General features: G+C 38.0%; 1 protein-coding gene across 3 annotated transcripts in view; it reads left to right on the top strand.

Moving 5' to 3' along the window:
* The first annotated feature begins 777 nt into the window (after positions 1-777).
* The window catches only part of LOC137978382 (baculoviral IAP repeat-containing protein 6-like), a 65,998-nt gene continuing 49,275 nt past the window's right edge, over positions 778-17,500 (top strand). For all 3 annotated transcript variants that reach the window (XM_068825269.1, XM_068825270.1, XM_068825268.1), the window contains exons 1-11: positions 778-971; positions 2,950-3,131; positions 5,442-5,594; positions 7,029-7,252; positions 9,485-9,530; positions 9,776-9,858; positions 10,256-10,329; positions 10,912-10,961; positions 11,361-11,450; positions 13,223-13,487; positions 14,736-16,004. In XM_068825269.1, coding sequence (XP_068681370.1) covers positions 794-971; positions 2,950-3,131; positions 5,442-5,594; positions 7,029-7,252; positions 9,485-9,530; positions 9,776-9,858; positions 10,256-10,329; positions 10,912-10,961; positions 11,361-11,450; positions 13,223-13,487; positions 14,736-16,004 — 2,614 coding nt within the window. In that variant the 5' untranslated portion in view covers positions 778-793. The remainder of the gene's footprint in view (positions 972-2,949; positions 3,132-5,441; positions 5,595-7,028; positions 7,253-9,484; positions 9,531-9,775; positions 9,859-10,255; positions 10,330-10,911; positions 10,962-11,360; positions 11,451-13,222; positions 13,488-14,735; positions 16,005-17,500) is intronic.

The following is a 17,500-nucleotide window of genomic DNA, read 5'->3' as shown; positions in this document are numbered from 1 at the left end:
ATCCGGTGCTTCTTTTTTTGTTACGTTGGTCCTTGCTGCTACAATTTAATTAAACAACGAAAAAACAGCAAGGAAGAAAATTGTTGCTACCAAGCTACCAACAAGCTAGTTCTGACGACTTTTTTTGGACCGGCTCACGTTAACTCCTTCGACTTTGAGTTGCAAATTGCGCCAGCATTTTACGAGACCAGGAGCCCATGACTAGGAGCCTCACAATGCATTATATCCTTGAGTCAACCTTTGCGCTTATCTTTCTATTTTTAGAACTAATCCTTCAGCAGGAGACTCACATTTACAACAATTTACATCAATTTGCACAATTTGCATACATTGTTTTGTTGCTATTTTTGTCTTTGTTCCACAATAACTTTATTCTGTAGGAATAAAACGCAAACTGAATAATAATCACTTCTGATGATGTATGTTGTAACATACGAAACGTTGAGTTTATGAAAGTTATGCAGTTCAAGCAAATGTTTGTAACCGCTGTTTGCGTTTTATTCCTATTGAAACTAAAATGGCCCAAGTCAAAAACCTTTGTTCTGATTGGCCATTCTAAACAGTGTGCGCAGAGCCGAAGAACTCGTGGCGTTCTAAAAATAGAAAGATACGAGCAAAGGTTGACTCATAGGGCTTGTATGGGAGAGGCAAGCTCGCAAGCTCCTACTCATGCGCTCCTGACTAGACTTGGTAAGAGCATCGCTTTTGCACGAAGACAGGACCTATTTCAGGCTTGGATGCTATGTCGGAGGCCTGGAACCGATTAATTGCAAAACCATGTCGAAGCACAAATATGGCGGCCCCCGAGGAGTGGTATATTGAGGAAGAAGGGTGCCTTAAATTCAGTGGCCGGCCAATCTCAGTCACTTTTTCACCTCCGTCAAACTGCTTCATCTGCACGCTTGAAGATGGAACAGTTGAAGTCGTGGATGCACGATCCAATCTACAATTGAAACGGACAACACAGGCAGGTTAGTTGTGTTAAGTAAGAATGCGGTATTTTGTGGGTGTTCGCAGCTGTAATCTCAAAGCTTGGGGTGGGCTTTTCAAATTCGTGGTCAGTTTAATATATAGGAGTGCTTAAATTTACTTTTAGTTATTACCTTTCAGGGAAAACGATGTTCACTTCGCTAGAAATCGACCTCCATGCTCTTATATAGGTTCAATTAGATTCTTGGGAAATTTGTATTTCATCATTTCCTGAAAGTCCATCTTTGTGTGGAAAACCATTGATCGTAATACATCCAGAAACCAGTTACTTTTAGATCGATTCACATATGATCTAGCTGAATGGCTGAAATTGATTTTTCGTGTAAAGGTTAAAAAATGTCAATTGTTGTTTGAGCTTATGTCCAGTACATTGGTAGTATACATAGTGCTTCATGGATTTTTTTGCAAGGGTCGCACATGGGTCGCGCATTGTTAGTCATTTTGATTGTGACAATTTTTGTTTATTGTTGGCCATTAAAAGATAAAGTTTGAGCTGTGGGGCTATTCACTGAACTAAATGCTCTTCATTATTATTGTTTATTGTTTATTGTTACACATCAAACTCTGAGGAATACATGAGAACAGCCAAAGCCGGAGGCTTAAATCGCATATGGTCAGCAAACATAATTGAAAAATTTGCATGAAAAAAATAAAGTAAAAGAATAATGAAAGACAAGTTTTAATGTAATGTGACATTTGCTACAACAGGGGCTCTTAATTTTTAATCTGGCCCTTTTATTAAAAATGTGGGTATCCTAATAATATAATTTTGATTGTTTATCTGACAATTTGTGTAAAATTGTCTTGTTGGAGTAAACTTAAACCAACTGCATGAATTTTTGGATAAATTCCATTATAGACGATCAAAAAGGAACCTCTGTGCTCTGCGATGAAGTAGTGAAGATTGAAATAAATAAGAACATATGGTAGCCTTGCCTTAAATGATTTTGTTATTGTGAGTAAGGGGTCTACCATTTAGGCCTTCAAGCTGTCTGACAGCTGGTCACCTTCACTTAAAATGACACAACTGCCATTCATATGTATGAAATGTCATAATTTTTCTGCAATGCATTGACCTTCATGTAGTACAGGATGGATATGTTGTGATTCAAAATTTTTCCTGGTTCAAAATCTTTTGAAACCAGTTTAATTTTGATTTTCAGATCATGATAATGAATATTAGACAGAGAAAAATCAATATAAAACTGGTTTGAAAAATATTAAATCAAGAAAAAAATTTGAATCCCAACAGGTATAATAAAATTTTGTAAGTGACCACCTCCCAGATGGCTCAATAGATCAGTTGGTAGATGCAAGTACAGTGCAATTACATGGTCATCGGTTCAAATCTAGTTCATACCTGGAGATTTTCAGGCATCTTTGTAGCTTTTCAAGTTACTACATTCACTGTGATGATCATCATCGCTTAGATAATTTGTTTTAACACTGCTAGCATATTGGGATTTTCAAACTTGTACTATAGTTTTAATTCGAAAACAGCCAAACTGGATGTGATGATAAGAGGATTGGCAAGTGTGATACAGAGTTGGAGGGGTGACAAACAGATCATTAATTTTTTCATGATATTATGTGGATGGGACTGTCAGAAAGGTCTTCTTTTTTCAAAAATGTCTCCGATTGGGTACTGGGATTGTCATTAGGGAGTTTAGCACATGACGGTTTTAGAGACATGGACAGCAATCTTAAGTGAGATATTTCCCCTTTTAAATTGTCTTCAAACCACATTTATATAGCTAAGTATCTCTTCATCATTAAAGATGATTACTTGAAAAATCTGGGAGACACCAATTTCCTAGCATGTGAACGGTTCACTTCCAGTTGCTGCCCGCATCTCAAAATTATGGCGTGCTTAAGTCCCCCATTACAGGTACATGTATATGCACAATGTGAGAGCTATTGGGAATGCTGTTGTAGCTGATCTCTGTCTTTTGTTCATAGTAAGCAATGGACCACTACAGTGTAGATTTTGTCCTGAAGTGGAAAAGCTTTTCTTAACAAATGGATCAGTTTCTGGACTGAGAAAGGATCTCAATGGCATCCTGCTGCTGGACAGCATTTTACAACCTCCTCTTGAAGGGGCTTCCTCCGAAGAAGTGGTACTAGAAGTCACTCTGTCAGATGTAAGTCAATTTTTATCTTTCTGTTGTCTCTGTCATATCTGTTTATCTGTCTGTGATTCAATGAGTCCCTCATTCAATGAGAACCGGTCACATACATGTAGTCATTCTGATCTAACAGTCTCTTTTCAAGTGGCTCCGTGCAACTATGTCCAACACTGACTTTCTGTCATTGAGACCATTAGTCAGTCAAAATTATTTTTTACCACAATTGCTTGTAATCTCACAATCTGATTGGCTAATTTGCCGTTGTCGATGAGAGTCTAGACAACGCTGTATGCGTCATGCTCACGTCATTTTGCCACGCAGTGTAATAGCCAATCAGGAACGCTCATTTTGGGAAATAAACCAATCATATTGCGAGAAGGTTATAAACAACGCTTGCTCTTTCTTTGAGTCATGATTTTGGTCACGCTCTGAAATAAAAACTTTCTTTGGCCTTGAATATTGTGGTAAAAAAACAAATCGAAAGTGGTTCAGCGTTGTCTGTACTCTTATCGACAACGATATTCGTCATCACAGTGGTCAAAATTTGTTGTGGACTCGCTCGGCTGCTCCTCGTTGTTTTGTTTTGTTTTAATGAAGGTAAATAGACCTTATTGGAGTTGAGCCTGTAGAAAACGACATGCAAAAGGGGCTTAATGATCAATTTGATACAAAATGACTCCTTAGCCTCGTTTATGTGGCAAAACCGCTGATAACTCTGATAAGGGCTATTACATGTAAGTAGCGTGAGACTCTTCATCAGAGCAAATTTAGGAATTGCGAGTTGTTAAGTGTTTTATATGGGAGATGGTCCAGGAGCAGCTTTGCCACTGGTGGAACTCTGGTGGTATAAATAGTTCCACTGCAAACTGCTAAAAACCCACCATTCCTCAATACAAAGGTCTAGTGCTTAAAACTTCAGCTTTTACATTGTTATCACGGTGGTGCAATAACCTTTATCAACTTGTTTGATAATTTGAAATTTTCATGTCTCATTCCCCACTGATGTGGCACCAGTGTCGTTAGAAACCAATCCCTTTCTCTTGAAAATTTGGTTTATCAACGGAGTTGATAATGTAAATTGACCACCGTACAGAGATTCTAAAAGCTGACGTTTCGAGCGTTAGCCCTTCGTCAGAGCGAATCCAATATACAAAAATTTGGTTTATCAACGGAGTTGATAATGTAAATTGACCACCGTACAGAGATTCTAAAAGCTGATGTTTCGAGCGTTAGCCCTTCGTATACTACTTCCCCACCGACGCAGCACCACAGTTTCTTTAGAAACTACCCCTTCATCCTTTCTCTTGAAGTTTGGTAACCGACATTTTTCACTATGTAAGCTTGCTTCTTATCATGTGTTAATACATGATTACAGCAGCATTTGGAAGAAAAAAATATTGACATGAAAAAAAAAAAGACATCCTCGCCGTTAGTGATGTGGTAGTCTAGTGGTTAAGGGAGGGGGTTATTCATCAAATGTTTCCAGGTTCTAGTTCTGCGAGTCCAGATATTTGGGTTGGGCTTAGAAAAAAACATGTTCATTTCCTGTGATCCCTATCAAGCTTTCAGTGTCCCAAATGAACAATAATACTTCACTTGGAGCAATGGACATTTAAGAATAATCCTTCAATTGAGGGATACTTGGTTGTCATTATCATTGCATCATGATCGTCATCTTCATCGTCATAGTCATCATAAGCTATGAACCTTGAGTAATCCAATGGGACAGATACACGTAAAACCAGTTCACATTTGCAAACAGTAGAGAAATCCATTTTGGTGGTTGGACTTGAACTTGAACTTGATCTATCCAAATAGAAATCCACTATCTTAAACCCAGCCAACAGCACCACCCCTCATTCTGCTCATTTCTTTGGTCATCGTGCATTTGTGTTTGTTCATTCATTCATTTGTTTGCAAGCTCACTCCTCACTCGCTTGCTCACTCATCCACTCAGTCAGTCACTTGCGCATCCAGTCAGTAGACAAGTAACAGGAAACGTTAGCTGGGACATCTCATAGCATTCAAAATTACATTCTAATGTTGCCAGTCATCGTCAGTCACCAAATCAATGTTGCTTGAGTCAATAGTGTGATCAAGAAACTACAGTAACAATTAAACATAATATGTTTAAACTTAGAGGAATCATTGATTATACTAAATAAACCATTGTCATATGCAGTTCTATTAAGGATTACAATACAAACATAATATGTATTCAACCAATTTGGGATAAGAGAACTATTCATGGGCATGTGGCCTTAAAACATAAGAATAACTCAAGGATTATGTGTGAATGTAGGAGTATTTGTTATTTATTGTCAGGCTCTTCAGTTAATATCGGCCATGGATTTATACGTATCCGAGAGCGAAGACCGCCTAACTGTGGAATGTATCGAGAAATTACAGTCTTCACTGAAAGAGGAAGCAGACAAGGCGCAGTTGCTTTTGAATTCCAGCCATGATAAGGCAGTCAAGGTACAATTTTTGTAGTGATGGACATTTCTCAAAATTCTTTTTGTTTTGGATGATGTGAGAGAATTTCTATTATTGAACCATCATTACAGTTTAGAAAACAGTCCTAAGAAAATACACACACTGATTGGTTGAAAATCATGTTTCTATAACTCGATGGAGACACATAACTAGTACGAGCTGTTGACGTAGTGATGGTGCGAGCAAAGAGATGTTACATTTTGATAATTAGAGTTAACAAGTTGTTTTCCTTTTTCTTGTCGAGTTGTTTTCTAAAAGAAATAGAAAACATGTACTCCGTGTTTCTACTGAGTTATAGAAACACTCATGAAAAGTTTGGGAGAACTCGAAAAAGCTGTGGAAACACTCGCCTGCGGCTTGTGTCCCCACTGCATTTCTTGTTCTCCCAAACTTTCCCTCTTGTTTCTATAACTTGATAGAAACACGGTACATGTTTTCTATTTCTTAAATGTCATTTGGGTTTGGTAAAGCTTGTCCTTTGAGAGGAAGTGGTGGTCATAAGAATAAAAGGGCTGTACATACAGGGGCTACCATAGTTTCAGGAAAAGTTTGGAGATACAGCTGTAAATCACGGGGATTACTAAACCACAAAACACCGAAACACCGAAACACCGAAACGGCGAAAGAAAGGACCAAAACACCATGTATGATCCCCCAATACATTGAATACTAACTGACAAAGGTTGGATTTGAGATTAAACATCGTTTTAGGCCTAATTAGGCCTAAAAAGTTATTGCTCCTAATCTCAGTCTTAACCCTTTCACTCCTTTAAGGGCCAATGAGACTTATAGATTTTACTCTGTCTAACGCCAGACGATTTTACTCGTCAATGGGGAACCCCACAGGAGTGAAAGGGTTAACAACAGCTAGGTTCACTCAAAAACTATGTCCCCATTAATCTGAATCCTAATCTTAATCTCAATGAATTAGGAGCAATAAAGTTTTAGGCCTAATTAGGCCTACAACGATATTTAATCTCAAATCCAACCTTTGTCGGTTAGTATTCAATGTATTGTGAGGTCATACATGGTGTTTTGGTGTTTCAGTGTTTCGCTGTTTCGCTGTGGTTTAGTAATGCCTGTAAATCTAGTTGGTTCAAGTTGCTACTGGTACATTTGTAACTCAAGGAAAGACAGTATAAACAATAAATGTCATTGCTAGGTTAGACATAAAAACAAAAGGTTGTTATTATTTTAATAAAACGATGAAACCTTTGAGTTTATAAAACATGTTTTGAGAGAAACTTTTTCCATCATCGCTTTGTATTCGGATGACAGAAGTTTCTGTCGAAACAATTTTATAAACTCAAAGGTTTCATGGTTTTCTTAAAATTCTTTACTTGTCTGCTACTACATTTTGTTTCAAGACTTTAAATTTTGTTATTATTTCTTTTATTTTCATCTCATTTATTAAAGTGGTGCACTTGTCAGCTGAAGTATCCATGCAGTGATTTGGATGCTGCATTCATTGACTTGATTGAACACCTGGAACAAAGTCACAAAAATCACGCTGCCCTTCCTGTGGCATCGGCTGTAAGTTCAAGGACAAAGTATCTTCTTGGTGGAGGACAGAAGTCCCATTTGTTTTTAGAAGCAGAGCGAAGAAAGACATTTGTGTCTTGGCCACACAAAGAATACAGGTTTGTTGAACCGACCATTCCTAACTGCAAGGACCATAGCTTCACTTGATTACATATCCACAGTTCAATATATGATTCATTTCATTTATCATTTCGTTCATTGATTCATTCATCACAGAAACATGTGAACCCACAAATGACCAGAACCCAACATCAGTGGCTTCATAGCTCAGTTGGGTGGCATTGCGAGGTCACAGGTTCAAACCCTGTTGAAGTCCTGAATTTTTCCGGCTATGCAATTGCTAAAATTGCAATCATAACTGCGAGGATCATAGCTTCACTTGATTTCATATCCACGGTTCAATATATGATTAATTTCATTTAGTATAAATACACAGGTGATTATACAAAATCGCGCACTCTCATTGGCTCGCTATCTTGGATTATCAGCCGATAATCACCTTGACGGACAAAATGGCTGCCAGTAATCGTTTTGCCACTGTAAGTGAAGATGATTTCGCATTGAAATGTTTTTTTTTTTCTCTTTTTTGAAACAATCACCTGTGCATTTATACTAAAACAATTATATGTGTAATAAAGTGGCTAATGCTGTTAAACAGTGCTCAATACACTTTTAAGTGTAGAGCTTTGAATAAGAAGATATAACGAAGAGACAAAATTCTCTGTTACTCCGAGTTTCGTGCTCACGCACTCATCAGACCGAAATACTGTCTGATGAGTTATATCTTCTTACTAAAACAATTATTCGCCTCAGGCTCAGTGATTATAGGTGAATATTCAGCTCGACTTCGTCTCGGTGAATATTCACCGATAATCACTTCGCCTTCGGCGAATAATTGTTAAGTATTGTTTTGTTCATTGGATCATTCTGTTGTTTATGTAGTTTAATCTGTGAGTTTTATAACCGATCTAAGTGAGTGAGTTACAATCATCATTATCAGCAGTTAAGCAAGTACCACCTTTTGAACCAAGAAGATGTACAATAATATTTGAAACAAGTCTACATATGTGTTATACTTGTTGTATGGAATGTGTGAAAATGAATTTAACCTATTTATGCATGAAACAGCTCCGTTTATGAGTAAAACTGTATGGTGTTTGAACTGTAGTAAAATCTATAAATCCCACACTCAGGACTGAAAGGGTTATTACAAAATAATTAGGATAGTAAGCGCATCCCCATTGGTCAATAGCTGTGTTTAGATGAGAGTATGTAAACACAGCTGTGACATCACATGAATTTGGATTGGTTATGACTGTTTTGTCGGATGCTCGTTTTGATTGGCTGGTAGGAAATCAGAACATGTATCAAGAAAATCTGTTTCAATCAAGAAGTAAACAAAACAGAATATTCCTTCATTTGTCTAATTATTTTTGAGGGATATTTTATAAAAGCAATAGAGGACTTTTTTCTGTGTTTACGTAGCCTAAGCTTAACACTCAGGGTCTTGGGAGAATTCTCAACAGAATTACATGTACACGTACAATGTACTGTATGCAAATCCTCAACTGTGTCTCGGGTTTGCATAACTGTCTCAAATTCTCCCAACTACCCCTCGGGTTTAGATGAGGCTATGTAAACACAGAAAAAAATCCTCTATTGCTTAAAAATAAAATAAATGGCATAACAATGGTGCCTTCATATCGGTGCTGAGCATAATTATGTTCTCCACATCTGGAGATACTCGGGTTTTCTATGGGTGTTGCTTACTAATACAGGGCTATTTTTGAGCTGTTTAAAACTATAATATTTTGTAGCTAATACACTCGAAAAAACAGAGACACACAACTTAAACACAACAACTCACAGCTTTTTAATATCCGAACACACACAAACTTTTACACGAGCCTCTCCATATATGGGCATGCCCAAATATGGCAATTGAACAAGAAAGGCCCAAAATACTACAAAAACCATGCGGAGAAAGCAGAACTTAGCAAGTGGTTTTGGTGTCCAAAAAGAAAATTGGGGGTGACCATGCATTTTTCAGAGATAATAATTATTATTAATCTTAAATTTGGAAAGAACATCATACATTGCTTTGTATTATAAAACCTTTTTACAAATATTGTTGATTATCTTTGTGCTTGATTACTTCAATTTTCTTTTTGGATTTCAGTAACAGTCTTGTTAAGATCTTTATTTTCTGCATATTCATAGACCGCGCAAAATACCTTTGAACTACTATGCACTGATTGATTGCAAATAAATTTTAAATTTTATTTCTTGAATCGTATTTTAATCTTTCTAATTTTTTTTCTTCCTTTAAGATGGGCATATCCTGAAGCAATGGCAAAGGCTGGTTTTTATCACCAGGTCAGTTTTTGGAATAAGAGTCACCATTTGTCACATTTGATAAAGAGCAGAAAGTAGAAGAAGGGTTAGGAAAGTGCTTTATTCATACAATGTTCCCATGGCAACTCACTCTTTTCCAGTCCCCACCAACTTGATTTCAATATGTATGTACATGACTGTATACTATTGACCAGTCTCCAGATACCAGTAATGGTAAGTCCTTTGGGCACAGAGAAAGTATTTATTATTTTATTGTTTTCCTTTAGCCCACCAACCGTGGAGATGACAGAGCTCTTTGTTTCACTTGTAATGTGTGTTTAGTTTGCTGGGAGCCAACAGATGAACCATGGTGAGCAATAGATGCATGGATGTTGCTGAATAATTTCTAAGGTTCCTAGCCAGGTTTTAAAAAATAAACCACTGTCAGGGACAGATGTAATGAGAGACTACTGGTGGCCTTTGGAAACATTGGCCTGTACTTCTTGAAAACTGATATCTCATTTTTAAAATAGTTGTTGGAGATGTTCGTCATTTCGGCTATATTGAAGTTGATTTGCCTACACCCTAGAAGATGTTTTGCCTGCACACAAGACACACAGTCAGGAAGTTGGATCAAAATTCAATGAGTGGTCAGAATGGGTTTTGAATCTCCTTTAGCACTGGGAATCCACTGCCTCCTTGACCTTACAATAAAAAATGGTGGAAGCTAAGATTTTGTTTGTTGTATGTTTTACTTTTCACTATAGGTCAGAACACGAACGCCACTGTCCGGAGTGTTCATTTGTGAGGGGTGACCACACCAAGAATGTCCCTATGTCTGGTAAGCAAACATATCTCGTGATGAATCATGCATTTAAAAATGTACATGTGGAAAGGACCTACAATCTTGGACAAAACTCGTTGGGAAAAATGTGACGCTCTAATTTGCCTGTGCGATAAAAAGTAAATTCTTCCTACTTTCCCCCCTCCCCCAATACCAATGTTGTTTTAAAAAGCGACCAAAGGCTTGCACAGTATTTTGCATCACATTATCAACATTGGTATGGGGGGAAGGGGGGAAGGACCAATATATTTTGTGAGTGCATGCCAAGTAATGCTTAAGCTAGAATTTTTCCCAAGAGTTTTGTCCAAGATTGTAGCAGGGCATTATACAAGATCTACCAGTCAGTAATCTACTAGACCGGAGGGTGCCCAAGGGTGGGCTGGCTTTGAGAGGGTGATAGCCTATCATGCAATGGCATTTATTTGATAGGGAAGTAAACTTTCCACCACAGAGACTTTCTGCAGAAGAGGTAGCAAGAGCTGATGTAAGGTCCATTGTAAACCCTCCAGGTAACCTCATAAATACCAAAAAAAAAAAATTTGTTGTTGTAAATGGTTATTTTCTTTGTTTCATTTTCAGTATCACTGGCCACAGCTCTTGCCTATGGCCACGAAGGAACCCAAATCAAAGTAAGCATTTCTGTATTGCCAACTTGATTCCAAAGCAATCTTTTTTGTTTTCAGTGTTAGTCAAATTGCATGTGTCATTTCGTTATTAGCTGAGACTTAAACTGACTTCCTTTGCCGACTTACCAACTGTGTTTGTAGGTTTTGACTTTCAAGTCAACAGCAGCTGGTTATAATAATATTTTTGATGTACAGTCAGAATTATGCATTTTCCATGCGCCATTATCTTTCGGTAATTAGTGCAGTGAAGATTCTCTTGTTGTCGTGATTTTTTTTTTAAAGTGAATACTTCTGCTTAGTAGAGGCAATGTCCATTTCAGGAGTTCTAATGTAAGATACTTGATATGTAGACTTAATTGTACTGTAGGCCTTTTTTTTCTTGATCTTTTTATTTTATTATAGCTCATCAGTGACAGCTCTTGTTCTCATTATATTGCTGCATGCAGTGAAGGAGGACAAGTTATTATCTGGGACATTCAAGAAGAGCTTAAGGTTTGGAAATGAAACAGTGGCCAGTTGCAAATGACTTTCTGTTACACTTGGTCTGTTACTACATGAACAGAGTATTTTTGTTGATTAATTTTCTTTATTATTATTATTGTCATCATCATCACTAACACCACCACCACCACCACCACCACCCCTATCATCATCATCATCATCATTGTCATCGTCATCATCATCATCACTGTCATCATTGTCGTCGTCGTCGTCATCGTCATCGTCATCATCACCGTCATCATCGTCGTCATCGTCATCGTCATCGTCATCGTCATCTTCATCACCGTCGTCGTCGTCGTCGTCGTCGTCATCGTCATCGTCATCGTCGTCGTCATCGTCATCGTCATCGTCATCGTCACCATCATCATCATCACCACCATCACCACCACTGTCACTACCATCATCATTGACACTGTCATCTACGTTTCCCAAGATTAATGAAATCTAAAAATTTGGCCTGATATAATAAAGCTAGTTACAACAGTGTTGTAAAACATAGTTAATGGAGCGTGACTCGTTAGAGCTATCCTCTATATAATTATTGTCACGTTTTTTCATAAACATTACACAACGCAAATAAGACATGAATGGACTCCTATATTCTAACAATTCGAACGGACTTCCTTTATCCTTGTCTTAATTAATACTGTCTGCTTACAGTTATAATTATTAGATGGTACTTTAGTCACCATTGGTTTAGTCCCAGACATTAGTCTCAGTATAAAAGGTCTAGTAAAGTTCAAACTATCACTCTGTGAGCTCTTTAGTTAGGAGTAAAGGAGCACCTTTACCATTTATGAATTTTCTTCCCACCCTCCCTCCCTTCGGAGGTTAAGTTTAATAAATTTTGGATTCACCTCGGTACACGCTTCTGTGTTTTTTCATGCTATACCTTTTTACGCTCTCTATCTGCCTTTGTTCTTGATCGTTCCAGCACATGCCGGCGGAGTCGGCCCATAGTGCAGGGGAGATAAGTAGGCTTGAGCTATTTTTACTGCCTACAGTCTTTCCATTTTTGCACGATGCTGGCCGGAGGTTTAGCTCGTAGTGCCGTGGAGAGTAAAGCTTGTATATCATTATTTGGCTTTTACCAGCCTACAACTTGTCCGAATGGCGCGGTTTGCCTTGTGCGCCGGGGAGATAAGTTCAGGCCTTTAGTCACGCTACGGAAGTCGTCTGCCACGCCAATCGTGGAGCTGTGTTCCCCCCTTTTACCCCAACGTTGTCTTGTGTGTTTTGTCATTTTAGAGTGTCTTAAATATAAATACCCATGAGAACTTCGACATAAACTCATATTTGCCCGATATCTTGTTGTAGGCATCTTGAATCTAGCATGTAAATGAACTTACTTTGCTCGCATGATTTTCAATGCCTTCAAATGGAGTTATGATCCTTTTTATAAAAAGCAAGTGTTTCACACATTAATTTTTTGCTTTTGTTCCTGTAATCAACGTGGAAACAAGTGGACTGAGCACTAAATGGAACTGTCTTTTGCTCCTCCTTGAAATTTGTTCTTAGGAACCCAAATCTGCTTAATTGGGAACTAAAGTTCCCCGTCGCAGCAATTCGGAACTCAAAGTAAAAATGGCTAGTTAGGCCCCTCTAAGAGCGATGCGTATAGATTATTTTTACACATCCATAATTATGGGGGAGTTCAGGGGTGAATGAGTAACTAACTAAAGTGTAAGTCTAGGGAATTAAAGAAACAATCTGTTTCTTTGTCCCATTTATTCCTTGTACGTCTCTCTCTCTCTCAACTTTAGATCCACTCGGAGTTTCAAGTGAAGCTTCCAGCTGAAGCAGTTGGAAACCAAGATGGTAATTCATCAATCAACTCGGGCCCCCCAACAAGCTTTGTTGCATGGGCAGAACCAGAGAATGAAGAGCTTAACACTGTTTCAAAAGAGCAGGAAAGTAATTTGAAAAGTCAAAATGAGCCTGTGGAGATCGGAAGTGATTTTAGTGACATCCACGAAACAGGGACAATAAAACCCGATTATTCTACCGATGAAAACCACTCTAGCCAAGGTTTGCAGTTAGTTTGTAATAGGCCATTTCCGAGTTCATACCTGCCTCCTCTTCAAGGCGAGTCTAAGTGCGAAGTTTTTGTTATGAAAATTAGTTTTTATTCATATGTAAAGTAGAACTAATTACCATCACAAAAACTTCGCACTTAGACTCGCTTTGAAGAGAAGGCAGACGTGAACTCGGAAATGGCCTATTAGTTTTTTCCTTAGAATGATTGCTGATTTTACTCCTTGAACAATGAAATAGTCCAGTGGCCGGTTGGTCGAAGCCTGGTTTGCGCTAACCATTGGTTAAGAGGTATCAAAACCTATAGGTTTCCATGGTATTTAATGCTGGTTAGCGCAAACCTTGCTTCAAGCCACCCAGGCCAGGAGAATAAATGGAATGACACCAGGGGCCAGTTGCTTTAAGCCTGCTTAGCACTAATCATTAGTTAAGAAGTATCTAAACCTCTAGGTTTCCATGGTATTTAGTTCTGGTTAGCGCTAAGCAGGCCTCCAGCAACCCCGGGCTTGGTAGTGAACAAAACATCACTGGATCCAAAAGTGTTATCACTAGATATCCACAAAAAGGCTTTTTGTCATTGTTGCTAAGTTATGACCAAATTTTGTATAAATGCATGTAGATATTAGAGATGCAGGATGGGAACAGCGGTGAGAGCACTTGCCTCCCTACTAAGTGGCCTGGAGTCGCTGTGGGGACTTGAAGACTTTTTTTTGATACTTAAGTTGAGTTTATGGATTCTTTGCTCTGCTTCAGAAGGGTTGTCGCTGGGTGATCATCTGCAGGGTTTCCCCTCTAATAAGAGATCAATTTATTAAAATTTATTTGATTTGATTTGATTTTGTAAATTGGTTTGTTGCCTCCCCAATAATTATTGTCGGAGCATAATAAATAATAGATTTGTTATCATCATCATCATCCAAATTCACTGTTCTGGTGTTGATAACTTGTGTGGTCTGGATGCTGCTCATCAGGTCCTCGAGACTTCTGGCCTCAGTTGTTCAAAAGGTGGATAGCGCTATCCAACAGATAAACACTAGCAAAACCAATCGAGTTACCCAGTGGATAGTGATTCATCCAGTGGATAATGCTATCTAGCCTTCAAACAACTGGGGCCAGTTGGACAGCACCTTATTCAGTCTGAGAGTGTTTTAATTTAGATCAAAGACCAAACATGTATGTTTACTTCAATCTTGAAACAATCTTTTACAATGCAAACAAAATCTTCTATTCTTGTTTTTGCAGGAAAGAGTGATTGCACAAAAGATGCGAAACATCCAGCACAGCACAACAATAAAGAAAACCTAGTTGTGTGCACAATCTCCATAGTTTGTTCTTGTGGTAAGGATCCTACAATCACTGCAGGGCAAAAATGCCAATCATTCAGACACACAGCAACACTTATATTAGCACTGTCCATTACTTCGTCATCGTTGTCGACTGCTGCTCAAACTGATGTCAAGGATGAGGTTTGTTTGAGAACAGAAACTCAAAGTTGTACTTATCTTATGGTTTATGATGTACTAACTGCACAAAGTGAGACTTACACAAAGCCTGTTTTTAATGTGGACAACAGTATTGAGCTTGAGAAGGAAATGATGCTGCAAGATCCGTACACACCGTCTAGCAGCGAAGATGACTGGATGTATGAACAAATAACACCAGCTTTGTCAGACACACTTCATTCTTCCGTACTGCAAAAGTTTGCTGAAGCCATGTCTGGTGAGGAGAATAGTGGCAAAAACAAAAATAAGAAATCAAAGGAAGAATCACATAAAGCAACAAAACTTGTTCAATGTTTAGATTTATCAGAAATTTGCAAGGGTCAACATTGCAAGGTTTCAGAGATTGTTCCATTTGGCAATGGTCAGAATCTCTTGGTGAATCTTGTTTGTTCTGGTTCCAGTGATAATAAAACAGATATTGCTTCAACTGATGTAACTTGCAATGAAGCAAAAATTGCTGAGCAAGCTTCTTTAAATCATCAAAAAGAAGAAATTTTACTGGCAGGAAGTGGAAATCAAAAAACGTTTTTGTGTAATCACAGTTTGAATCAAACCAAACTGGCAGTGTACAGAATTGTTTGTTGTAATGGAGAACGAACGCTGTCATGTCAACCACTTCGAACAAAACAGTTTTCTGTATCCGATGGTATACTAAGCAATTTGGTTGTTCTACCTGTGGAAACACATCCTCTTTTAATTGACTCAGAAGAGCAAGAAGCTGAACTCTCTTCAGCCAGTCAACTTTTCGTTGGTGCTGCAAATTGCAACGTTATTGTGATGCATGCAAACTCTCTGGATGTTCTTTGTAAGTTTACAGCTGGGAATGAGATATTGCATGTTTTGAACTGTCCAGGAATGGATTGCTTTTGTGCATGTACAAGAGATGGCAAGATGCATTTTCTTGGATTAAGAAACCAGCTTCCTACTGAAACAGATTTAGGTGCTGTGGAGTGTGATTGGACAAATGACGTTTCAGAGATATCCCCAGGGGGGACTGCGTCACAACCAGGTACAGTCAAGTGTCATGCTGGGCTCCCCACCAATCCTACTTGGATACTCTTTGGATAATCTGTCATTAATTAATTAATTAATACACTGTAGTCACCCCCTTAAATGGAACTTCTTTTCCTACAAAAGAATAACTTTAAACCAGAGGAAGTATGTGTAAGTCGTGCAATCAAATTACTTTGAAACGTTTTCAAATAGAGTGTTAGTATTAGAAAAAAGTAGGGACTGTCATGTTGGTATGTGTAAGTTACCAAACTTTATCTTTAAACCAGAGGAAAGAAGTTCTGCAATGAAAATTGTTTTATGCTTTAAAAAGAAAAAATTAGAGAAAAATGAAAAATTTTCCTATAGTTGCCATGAAGAATACATAATTACTGTGACATGTTTGGGTTACCCCATAGTGATATTTCTTGTTTACAAACATTGACGTCACATTTCTGTAGACCTTCAAACTTGCCAACCACGGAGCAAAAGAAATCATTGTTTCAACAGCCAATTAGGTTCTGGTTGGCATAATTATATAAATTAAACAATGGGTGACATCACAAGAAACGTTACTATTGTTCTGCCAAAAGGAGCTTTTGTATAGTGAAAAAAGAGCCACAGTAATGATATGTGTAAATTTGGAAACAAGAATAACCAATTCTTAATCTTACAAAGAATCTGTTGTTAATTACAGTAACTATATTAGACCTAATCAATGTTGTATCCAATTCAAACCCTTTGGGAATAAAACGTTTTGTTCCAGGTATTTCCATATCATTTAAATATGAATGGACAAATTATCATGCAAATACAATACACAAGGAATCTTAAGCCGACTAAGGTCTATTTAGGGAAAAAAGTACCGACTTGTCTGAGTGAAGTACTGGGTAGCTTGGCACCCTTTTCGTTAGGTGTTGATACTTATTGAAACCACTCAATAGTGGTCAGGTATTCTGAAGGCACTCCACCTGTTTGATCAAGCAATAGAGACCTTTAGCACTGGGGTTTTCGTGCAGCAAACCGCAAACCGTGGTTTGGGGTTAGTCGTTTGTTGTTAGAGGTTAGCTGGATTTTGAACTTTAGCAAGCTGTTCCTGTTATTTACATCGGCGCTGCCATCTGGAACTTTCCATTGCTACAACTGCTCTCAAATCAAACAGCTCAAATTCTCCCAAAACATATATTATTTTGATCTTCAAAATTGTTCCCAATAGATAGCAAACAGATGAAACAACATGACTGATATGGTCAAACGGGATGTCTGATTGATCTCTCGCTATAAAACGCTGTCGTAAATCACTTACTGCAAGAATGGTGCCTTGAAGTTGAAACTTGAACTGCAGACTGCAAACGTGACGGCAAGGACAATATCATGTGATTTCCCGAAGTTTGCGGGTTCGTGGTATTCTCCTTGAAAAAATTGTTGCTAAAGGTCTCTAATAATAATGGAACTACTCCTAATAAAAGCTACTACTACTACTACTAAAAGCCAAAAAGCCAGGGACTGGTCAGC

This window comes from Montipora foliosa, chromosome 12 (assembly GCF_036669935.1).
Source record: "Montipora foliosa isolate CH-2021 chromosome 12, ASM3666993v2, whole genome shotgun sequence".
NCBI lineage: Eukaryota > Metazoa > Cnidaria > Anthozoa > Scleractinia > Acroporidae > Montipora > Montipora foliosa.
The sequence above is the reverse complement of the archived record's forward strand: the minus strand, read 5'-3'. Positions and strand labels throughout refer to the sequence as shown.